Raw genomic sequence first — 11667 nt, 5'->3', positions numbered from 1 at the left:
AGAGGGAGGTCTGCTCCTGAACCTATGTCAATTCGGTAGCTGAAAAGAAACATTCTCTTGATGATGAGTCAAGGTCTACTTCAATCACAGGATAACACTTTTGTCACAGCAAAAATAACACTTTTTGTAGAATTTAACCACTGTGTTATACAATATATGACCAGCAGAACAAGCACAAAGCTACAATGAAAAGCTTAGAAATAAATGTTTTGTTAAGTGTTGAAATCTAAGATGTAATATATTACTAACTTTAATATAACCTGAAACCTGGGAAACCAGCAATCTCAAACTGAATGTTAGAAATGACCCTGGGCACCACAGTGTTGTTCTAGCTGACAGGTAGATAGTTATTCTTTGCATTTATTACTTCATTGGCTATACTTTTGCCTCAGACTGACCATCTGGTTAACCAGCAATTGTTTTGTTTTAAAATGTAAACGTAACACTCCCTTAGTTTCATGTTATCTATTTTTTAAAAAAGTTAGAAGTTATTTTAACTCTTATGTGGGCTGAAACAAAGCCCAGCACAAGCTCTGTTATTCCTCCTCCTTTACGCTACACTATGTTCTGGTGTTCTCTGAAATATTGAAGACATCGTCATACTTTTGGGACTGTCTCTTCAGCACGTTTTCAACTTTTCTTTCAGCTCTCACTTACCTGCATATTCACTTCACAGTCCCCATAAGAAGCAGGCCATTCATTTTAAAAACATTTTTTCGAGTGATTTGAAAGAACGAAGCAAACCGATGTATTACTATTAAGATTATTTTCATGGGGAATCCATTATTTATTCGATTTCCATAATATTCTTGAAATTACAAGTGGAGTATACTCCTAGGTCATTAACAAGAAAGCTGCACTGCCATCTGAGGGCCTTCTGGAGAACTGTTGAATATCATCATGGAAACAATTTCAGATCCGTACTGTTGCCAAATATCTGATCATGACCAGATTAACAGGGTTTCTGAAAGCACCACAAATTCTTGCATGTGCCTCCCCCTATCCCCCGATCAAGGGGAACAATACTTTCTTCAACACAAATAGATGACATATTCAATGCTACATTCTCATGGTAAGGAGCGTGTTCCAGATGTTAAAGTGGAAACAAAAGCTTGTGTAAAAATACCCTAATAAAAAAAATTTAAAAGGCTTTTCTTCTACGTGTAGAACTGTACTTGTAGAAATGCAACCATCACTTCATTATATTTTTGGTGGGGAACAAGGAATAAAAAGACTGACTCTCTGTTATTCCTGCTCTCGTTCTGAACGATAAAAAAGTGGGCTTAGGATGTGACGTGCAGCACGAGGGCGATGGGGAGCACGCTCATGGCTATCGTTTCCTTCTGCGCACTTTCTGTTTGATGAGGAAGAGGTCCTCGTCTACGGGGAAGCTGTTGTCATGGAGACGGCCTTGCCTTCTCTTGGCCTTCTTTTTCGGCCTGAGTTTCCTGGGCTTCTCCTTGCTGGGCTGGCTCAGTGTGCTGAAGAGGCCTGGGCTCCTGCTTCGCTTCTTTGGGTGAACGGGGACACCTGAGGAGGTTTTTTTGGGGCCCCTTGGAAAATCCTCAGTATCTTCCACTACCTCCTGCCGGGCTTTTCTCCTCTGCTGCTTAAGCAGCCACAGCTCCTTCCGTTTTTCTGGCCAGGTCTTTGTCTTCTTGTTCTGCTGCTTCGGCTGTTTGCTCTGCTTGGGCTTGGGAGGCTGGGCCTCCCCTCGTTCCTTCTTCTCCTCCACCGTGGCCGTTTTCCTCCTCTTGCTGGCTGGCTCTTCACGCAGTAAACCAGCTCCGTAAAGCTCTGAAGACATCGTTAACAACAAAGCAACAAACAAAACAAAAACATGATCAAATGATTGGTTGCCTTCTCCATGCTCCCTCTTGTTCTGTTTATCCTATTTTCATGTCATAAATGCGCAAGAGCTGGCCTCGTCTCTCAGACCAGACACACTAAAGCTCTAGCAAGAGGGTGTCATTTGTGGCCTTAATTTCAAGCTTCGACACTGTGTGCATAAACATCATACTCATAACCTATAGAAAAATAAATTGAGTATCAGTTTTTATTCCCACACATTTTCTTATTCCATGTGCTTATATAATATGACTTATCAGGTACAGTTTTTTACAGATTTCTTTCCATTTTATACCCACTCAATGTAGAGCTGCCAATTGTTTCTTTCCATCTCTCATGCCCATACAGAGAGAGTGAGCCGATCATCTTCCGACACACTGCAGGCTCCACAGCTCCCTGACAGGACTGCAGGCATCGACCAGACGAGCAGTGCTTCTGTTACTGACGCTGCTCCAGGCCTGCGCCCCTGAAGCCAAGAGATCCCTGGCCAACCGTTCCCAACCCCGTTCCGGAAGCAGGCAGCCAATGAAGAGCAGCCACATGGGAAATCCTGGTCACAGTCGGCTACTGTTATGATCCAGGCTCAAACCCGCAAGATCAGAGCCACGGAACTCAGCCTGTGCTCAGAGCGAAAGCCTTTACTGCTTGAGTCACTCGAGAGCTCCTAGGGCAACACCTTTCGAACGACTAATGAAAATGGAAAGGACTGTGTTAGAACCGCAGTCGCCAAGCGTCACTTCTGCACTAACCTGCCACACTGAAGCATAGGCAGCCTCTGAAGCACTGCTCTGGTGATCGCTTCACTGAAATGGGGTTAGGCCTTTAACTGAAATCTCTCTGTAGTCTCTGTGATGTGTAAATGACGGATTCTTTTTCTAAAATGTTACACCACAACCCTCAAGACAGACAAGCAACGCAGGCCGTCATAGAGTATTTGTAAGTCACATTTAATGTTTTTAATCCTAACGCCTTATAATTATTAAAGCCGAGATAAAACATAATGTAGTATAATTCAAAGTACCTTGACAGCAACGTGCAAATATCTTTTAAAGATTTTTTGTGCACCAAACGTCCAAGCCTGCAATATCCCTGTGCTTTGGACCATTTTGAGTGTCACTATATAGGTGTCTCTGTTACTGTTCCTAAACACTGTCACTGTGCCTTTGATTGGACTGGTCCCAAAGTGCCCTCTACTACATGAACCCACCATAGGAGAAAAAACATCACAGACCTTGAGCTCTCTTCCAAACCCGGTGATTCGTTCCCTCAATATCTGGCTTTGTGTCATAGTAAGTAATGAAAGGGAGAGTGGGGAACGTATTATTGAACATTCTTTTCTGCTTGCATTCCTAGAAAAACAAGATCAGACACACAATATGATGTCACAACGTTTCAGATGTTTCAATGTGTTACAATTTACTCTTCGGTGTGAGGAGGATGCTAATTTGTTGAAATCTAAGGGATGTCATTAATTATTGTTCTGTTAACTAGCAGTTATTTTCACCTTGTTTGGCTATGGCTGCTGTTAAAGACAGCAAAAACACATACTCAAGAAAATATGCCACTATATTGAGGAAATCAAAGTGGACAGAGTAATATGTTTTTTGGGCAAACATGTCAAAAGGAGAATTCACTCTATATAGTCTGTTTTTCATCATTAAGTGATGACTTTAAAATCCCTAACAACTGTTGGTGACATTTTACCTAAAGAAAAATATTGCGGGTAATTTTAACCAATACTTCCAATATAAAAGCCAGTGGATAATTTAAAGACTAAAATGTATTAGTAAAACATTTTTTTTTAAATTCCAGTATTCATTTAGTTTTCCCTTAATCTTCCATTTAAAAAAGTGTATGACTTCACCAACAAGGCTTGACAGGCATATTGGTGGAAGTTAAATTGACAGTAATATCCATACAGTAATTTAGTATAGCTGACACATGCTGATAAACAGTACACAGCACAGAATATTTTAAACAAACAGAGATTATATCCTTAGGATTATCCTTTGTTAGTGCTTGGTTTTGTGCTTGGTGCAGAGTATAGTATTACTTGAAATAAATACCACAGTTTTAAAGATCCGATGACAAGACTAAATTACTACCGTTAATAATAATAATAATAATAATAATAATAATAATAATAATAATAATAAATCTAGGAAATCTGTCAATATTGGAAGTGTCATAATTGAACCATAGTGAAATAACGGGGTTTCTAAATTAATTTCTGATATTTATGATACAAATAATGCATTTCAAATATCATGACTGTGGCAATTCAATTCTTTTCATATATTTTTTGGTCACGTATTTTCTTTTCATGGATTATTAGGATGCACAGAAAAAAAAAAAGTAATTCAAATGTGGCTTGGATCTGCACGGTTTTATACAGCGGTGCCTCTGTATGTCCTGTAAGCGTGAGAGAACGAACCTCTGTCAGTCTGCGGCTGGTTCACAGCTGCGCACAGGCACTGCCAGCACAGATGAGGTCTACTTACATGTCCTAAATGCCCTTTTCGAGAGCAGTTGTAGCAGTAGGCCGGGCTTTTCTGTTTCTCTTTGTCATCAGGTATGACAATAGGCCCCGAGGAAGTCTAAGATGGAAAGGAAATAATCACATCAATGAATGATGTTAATATACAGTCTAATGAAAAACAGGGGGGTGGCAACAATGCATATTGTTGCGATTTGGGGGCAGCTGGGTTTCAGCAGGGTTATCAATGTTACCAGCAAACTGACCTTAATCAGTAAGTCTGGGATAACGGAGAAACTGTCCTTGGTCTAGAAGGAAACTAACATGGATGAGGACACAGATGATTATACTCAGTCCTAATAATTTACTCAGGTTAATGAACTTCACAGTACATCATTATGATTGCCATACTGAAGAATATACATACATATTGAACAGTGACAGGGCCATTACTAGTGAGGTCATTAAGTTAGTCTTCATTGGAACAGACCACAGAATAAATACAGGCATACACGTTCACAAAGAGGAGAGGAGGAGAAAAAGAAAAAGGAAGAAGTGAAGAAATAATAGCATCTTCATGTATAGCTGTGCCATGGGAGGGTTCCTCTTGCCAATTTAACTTGGAAATGGATTCTGTCCAGATCATCCTAGGACTGTAAAGAGGGTCTGAGCATTATTATAAGGCAGCTAGCTGTCTTATCTACTTTAGGAAATGTTTATGTCCTACATCGAGAAATCCTGAGGATAAAAAATCTCCTAAAATCTCTTCTATTTTACTGATACATTTTGTTAGCATAGGGAATTTCGTTCTCATTCATCCGTAGACATCTTTGTTTTAGAGAGGGATATTTAGTCCTGGGTAGTATCAATTTTTTATTAGGACTCATTTTTTCTCTCTTTGGCCTAGTTAGGTTTTATGAGGTATTTAGATTATAAGAGCAGAGTTCTGGATTTACAGAAGGCAGGACTAAGAACTCCACCAATTCCACTGGTACAGTGTCAGAACTTGTTTTTTGTTATTAATTACATACCCTCCCTATGTTTATACCTTCATGACACCCCCTTTGTTGCAACAATATCAACAATCTCTTCACAGACAGTACTATATACTATATAAAGAGAATGTTTCTAGTAAATCAAGCATCTTCTGGTTTGCCTGTACTGGTAAATACAAGTTGAAAGATAGCTTCAGGAGCAAAGCACGACAGTACAAGCAAGTGGTCTGCAACAATAGTTACACTCCTGTTGTTTTCAATCAGTTTCATGTGTCAGAGGAAATGATTTTCGGCTCATTTCACAGCCCTTCTCTAGCATTAACAGGGGGTTCCCAGCATCTGTGACACATTCCAGTGCAACCTGAATCGTCTCTGGTGTTCCCTTTGCTTCTAGTCTAAATTTCATAGCTGCATAAATTACCTGGAGGGATGGCTTTGTTTCCCTGTGCTTAATGAAACGGCACAAAAAGATTACTCTGGCGAAAAATATCTTCAGAACTGGTTTTACTCCCATGTGATTTGAAAAAGGCTTTTCAGTCATTGTTTTCGACTTTCTAACATGAAATAAATAGCACGTCTAAAACGATGAGGGAAAAGCTGCTCACTAAAAGTACCACTTTGAAGTACTGTTTTTTATAATCATGGCCTGATTGTTTTCTGGATGAAGTCATTAATATTACTGACATACTCTGAAAGCCAACATTTTGTCTTTTACAGTCCTGGCTTTGCAAAGTTGGTTTATTTTTAAGGCATTTGCAGTAATAAAGAGTGATGGCTGGAGAGTTAACCTGAAGAAGCCTGGCTTTAGGAGTGCGATAAGCCTGGGGTCATAAGCCTTTCCTTTTCCATCACTCCGGCCTTCTGCTGGGCTTTTGGGCTGCTCTGCATATTAAGCAAGAGAAAAAGCGACTGGCTTAATAGAGCCTCTTGTTACTGTGGTAGAAATGAGCAGTAATGAAGAGCTCTGGACCCTGAATGTAGGATTAATGGAAACTCACTGGGAGCAGCAGAGTGGTCTACATCAGCAAGTGCTGCAGCTAAACAATTCTGGAGTCAGAATCTAATTGGAGTACCCTGCGATCAGGGAGTGCTGTTTGAAACTACACAAAAATAAGCACAGAAAATGTCAATGTTTCCATCGCAATTCTTTTGTTGGGAGACATCCAGATAATACCAAGGCCGTGTTTTTACAATTGGTTCTTTGTCTCCTCAGTTGAAGAGTTGTGGCCTGGAACAAGATGACTGGATTTGTGATGGCTAGGCGGTAGGGAAATCTATAAATAACTGAATTGATAACATGTTTTTATCACCGCTGTAGAACAATTACACATTTCAGATTGGTGGCGAATTTTGTTTTACCTGGGATTTTTTATGGATGACATAAATTCTTCAACTGTTTCTTAGCTGACAATAAGGTCTAATTTGCAATTTAATTGTCGCATGAATGGGCTGTCCAAGTTCTCAAGAATTCCATGATTATCGATGTCATGAGAGACTGGAAGAGCAATGGGCAAAGTTACTTTCTTCAAGAGTACTAGACTAAAGGCTAGGTGGCAAGTAATGAAAAACATACAACGAAATATTTCAGGCAGCACGTTATTTATAACCTAGTGGATGAGCACGACCCTCAGCCCAGATTCATGATGGAACCAGGGCTATTGATACAAACAATTGTCAGGCAATCATAGAAGTCCTACTGCACAGCCTAGCTTAGGACATGGTGTCTGACATTCAGACCATTGCTCTTATTTGGATTTACCTAGTATTAAACCAATTGGACTAATTTAAAAAGATTCTACATTTTCTGCAGGGTTTCAAGAGGGAAAACTCTAGAAGAATGAGGTCTGTAAGTGACATCTTCACATTAAAAAGTAAGAAATGGCCCATAACTATAGGAATTAGCGCCACAAATCTTTCGGGTCACAAAATGTGACATGATTCATTTGTATGAATATGATGCAAAGTGGGACATGCACACCAAGGTGTATCTATACATACTGCATATACATGTAAACAACTGAAAAATGAGTAAGGGCTCTGGATCTCTAACAGGAAGGTTGTGGGTTCGAATCCAAGGCGGAGTTTGGCTCTTGGGTAAGGTACTTCACTCAGAATGCTCCAGTAAAATGCACAGCTGTATAAATAGGTACAAATGCAAGCTGCTCTACATAAAATTATCAACCAAATAAATTAAAAATAATCATCATCATCATCACATCCCCTGCCTGCCCTTTGCATCTACATTAATCCCACAGCCTCACGTAAACAAATATATAACAGCCCTGGGAACACTAATACTTATGCTACGTAAGTATGCTGCCTTTTTCCCCCTCTTTCGCCAAACCTCTGAGATGTTAAGGCATCATTTTATTAAATATAAAAATGTCTGTTATCAACTCACTTAAGGCTCCTAATGCTCTGATATTCGGCCAAAGCTCTGGACACGAGCGCTGAATGGAATAAACTATTCATGAACAGCCTCTTTGCAGTTTCTTTTTTTTTTATTATTTCTCTTTTCTTTTTTCCTCCCCTCCCTTACAAACATTAAAATAATCTATATTTTGTGGGACGATATCTGCCAGCGATTACTCAGGCTATCAATATATAGGAGTAATAACCTGGGAGATAGCATTACCTAGGAAAAAGGTCCGTCCCCATCTGCTCTTGGCGCTGAAAGCTTTTCATGCTCCAGTAAGTTCAGTAAATATCAGCCGATAAAAAGCGTAAGCCTACCACACCACGGATTTGCTCCTAATGTCTCCTCAAAGTGCAGCCCCCGATGCAACGATTACAAATGATTTTCTTCTAATGTCATTTTTACATAACCCCCTTTTTCTTTCCGCATGAGTAGTTCGCCGGGGAATGAATGAATGCCATTAAAACAGTTAATCATTATCTTGGCGACACTGGCCTTCCTCCTCTTTGCAGGACGGAATCACCATCACAAAGGCCAGGAGATCAGCACACCCAGACCCCGACCTATCTCCCCCTTGCTCATTTTTTATGCAAATTGGCCTGTAGGGCCAGCTCCCAGTGTGACCTTGAGCTTCCCTTATCTAAACCCACTTTGATCCAACAAGAGCTTTCTACACATCCAAAACTCATTACCACTGTACGTGCATGTGCTTGTGTGTGCTTGTGTGTGCGTGCGCGTGTGTGTGTGTGTGTGTTCTGCTGCTTCTATTAATTAATAGGATTGCCTCCCACAGTTCATCCACCCTGTCGCTGTTTCATTAGTTTCTTCTCTGCTCTTCTCTTTTTAAATGGATCCTGGGCTTGCCTGTTTTGGTGGCTTTTGCAGGCACATATGTCGCTACATAAGAGCTACTCCTGATAACCTGTGCTCACACGTAATTTTTTAAGAGGCATCCTGAGACTGATTAACCTGAACTTCTGTCCTAGCGCAGGGCTCCCACTGCCTCTTTAATCTCACTATGCATGCAAATAAATGCATATGACTGCTGGTCTGCATCTACCGCCTGCAAATCTTTGGTTTTCATACAGTTGCATGAAAGCTCCGTTTAGTTCGATTAAGTGAGCCATAAATAACCACAGCTGTAATACGCATGCCGTGAGAGGTCTGTGCAAGGTTCCAACCTACAGAGGAGCGTACAACGGCAACCATGCAGGGAAAAGAGAGAGCAGTGTGGCAGAGTGGAGAGATTCCTCCAGGACAGGACCGAGACTCAGCGGTCAAGCAGGCAGGAGTCTATCACAGGTCCCACTGGCAGTAAGTCTATATGATACGGGTCCCTTAGCTCAGCTCTGGGAGAGATGCAGGAACGCATAGAATGGTTGGTTACACATACTCATGGCAGGTCAGGGAGGTCACGTTTTGCAGATCATAATGTGCTTCATTCCGTAATACCCCCGGCAGCCTGTGCTTAGCCTTGGCTTTAAGTGCCTCCCTAGCAAGACGTCTGGAGAGCTGCCCAGCAGAGAGGCCAACAGGCACAAGGCTCTGATGTGGGGGTGCGTGGGGAAGGGGGGGGGCTCCCGTCAGCACCATCAGCTGAACTCTCCACGCTGTCATCTCCATGCACCGATTCGCCAAACCGGAACCAAGATCCGAAGAATCAAAGCTTCTGTACCGAGCGCAGAAACGACAAAGTACAGGATTACGACGGCGAGTTGCCTAACGTCCTGTGCAACACGCACAAGTGCTCACGTACATGAAACTCCGGCCGTTGCGCCAACCTCAAAGCACGTGGGAAGGAGAGAAGCTGTGGCTTTGGCCATCAGAACGAGTCAAGCCTGGTACAGCCGGGTCAGAGAAGAGCTCAATTCAGAACAACACGGCCGTCTTATGATTTTACGGGTTCAAAGTTGCCATCCACCTTCATCACTGAAACTATACCTTTATTTCGATTGACACATTAAGAATAAGGGATTCACTGGGGTTTAATAACACATAATGACGTAAACTCCAGGCCGGGCTCAAACCAGAACCCCCCCCCACCCCCACAAAATAAAGCAACAAACAGGTATAACCTCTGATTTCTGGACATAAAAAAAAAATCGCGAATTTTTAGCCGTTGGTTTTTGGTCCCGCGTTTGTGCCGCCCGGGAAGCCTGCCGCCCTTCGTCCACGAGGCTCGGTCAGGGCAGGATGGCGCTCATGCGCCACGGCTCACCGCCTCTTCCGCGAGCCCTGGCCGGTCAAAGCGGCCCAGGAGCTCCGGGACGCATGGCCGGGGATCTGAGAGCTCCCCCAGCTCGGACGGCCGCTTGTGATTACCCAGCCGTGAATTATCCCCTGTAGATCAATCTGCCACCCTCCCTCGCGCACACGGCGGTTTAGCTCGAAATAATTGGGGCTGCCACGGCGGCAGGAGACGGGGAGACCTCGAGAAATCCTTAGACGCATGACGGAATGGAGGCCGCTTGTGCTTCGCATCACGCAGGGGAAAAAAAAAAAAATCCTATTCCGCTAACCGTCAGAAAAGACTCTCCGAAGCCGAAAAACATATCTAAATCAAATGCGGGGAAAAAATGAAGTGAAAAGGAACTGGAGAAAAATACATTACATTTTATGTTAATATTGCATTTTAACTAAAAAACACCACATTAAATAAGGCCTTTGAATAGAAAGCTTAGAATTTGCTTCTACTGTATGTATTGGATCAAGTCTAAAAATTTCCTGTTAAACTTACTCTTAGTGCACAGATATGTGCTTATTAGATGTAAAAACAGTCATGAAAATAAGTCAAATAATAAATCAAGATGTCCACAGAATTTTTGTACATGTAGATGCAGGAGTGTGAAATACTCTAATACTACGAAAAAGAATGGTTGGTTTTAAAAAGTCAGGAACTACGAGAAAACAGTTTCACGGTACTTCAGTAAAGTTAATCTCTTAATTTGTCAGCTGCGCAACAAATCCTGACTAAATACAGTAGATTCTACAGCTAGCCCAGCAGCTCATACAAAATTGCCAATATTTAAGTACTTGCAAAGCTATAGTCTTCCCTTACCATATTGCCTTTTAAATTTGGAAAACAAACTAGAAATACTACATAAAAATACTGTACCTGAGTTAAAAACAGAAGCTAAACAAATCCAGTGTGGTACTTGCTCTAGCATTGAAAAAATGCCATTTTATTTATTACTGAAATTAAAAATAATTCAGAAATACACCCAAAATGACCAAAAATTAGTCAAGGAGACTATTACTATCTTTGAATATAATATTTTAAAATTTAGCCTTCACTGGATTCTTTCTCTGGCAGTAAACAAGACCATTCTCATTAATTGGATTTCTTTTTTAGCACCTAGAATTTTCATTTTACTTTAGTGGGAATATATTTAAACTTCATTTTCAACCCACCCCTATAAGTCTAAATTTTTTAATGAGACCACTACGAATTAAATGCCTTTAGATTTATTAACTGTGAGAACACCTATAAAAATCAAACAGAAAAGCAAATATGTCAGCCTATAATTATCTAACAAGAAAGTTATAAATTCTGAATTTTAGACCTTGTACTTTCTTGATAATTAATCCTTGGAAAAAATCAACATTTATTTTTGTAAAGCATCTGGAGTTTTCCTTAACCTATATCTCAAATCTAAACTTTGAAAATGGAATTTTATCCAAAAGTCATATTGTTTAAAAACAAAAATATAATTTTGCAAAATCAAATACAAATTCCAAAATGTTTATTCATTTACAAAAACACATCACAGATATTAAATGCTATGCTGGACAAACTAAAACCAAAAACACCAGGATAAATTATATTTAAAAACATTTTAAATTTAAAGCTATTTTCAGAAATTTGACAAGTTTATGCTGTGACCTCATAAAAATGCTTTTTTATGATAAATTACATTTTAGATGATTTTCTA

The 11667-nt window shown here is 40.6% G+C and overlaps 1 protein-coding gene across 3 annotated transcripts in view; it reads right to left on the bottom strand.

Annotated features, from left to right (window-relative positions):
• Positions 1-751: 751 nt before the first annotated feature.
• Positions 752-11667, bottom strand: part of zcchc7 (zinc finger, CCHC domain containing 7) — a 118799-nt gene continuing 107883 nt past the window's right edge. For all 3 annotated transcript variants that reach the window (XM_069191647.1, XM_069191654.1, XM_069191650.1), the window contains 3 exons: positions 4350-4445; positions 3080-3197; positions 752-1797 (listed from right to left, as the gene is read on the bottom strand). In XM_069191647.1, the coding sequence (XP_069047748.1) occupies positions 1331-1797; positions 3080-3197; positions 4350-4445 (681 nt within the window). In that variant the 3' untranslated portion in view covers positions 752-1330. The remainder of the gene's footprint in view (positions 1798-3079; positions 3198-4349; positions 4446-11667) is intronic.

Source organism: Lepisosteus oculatus, chromosome 1, assembly GCF_040954835.1.
Source record: "Lepisosteus oculatus isolate fLepOcu1 chromosome 1, fLepOcu1.hap2, whole genome shotgun sequence".
Taxonomy (NCBI): Eukaryota; Metazoa; Chordata; class Actinopteri; order Semionotiformes; family Lepisosteidae; genus Lepisosteus; species Lepisosteus oculatus.
The sequence above is the reverse complement of the archived record's forward strand: the minus strand, read 5'-3'. Positions and strand labels throughout refer to the sequence as shown.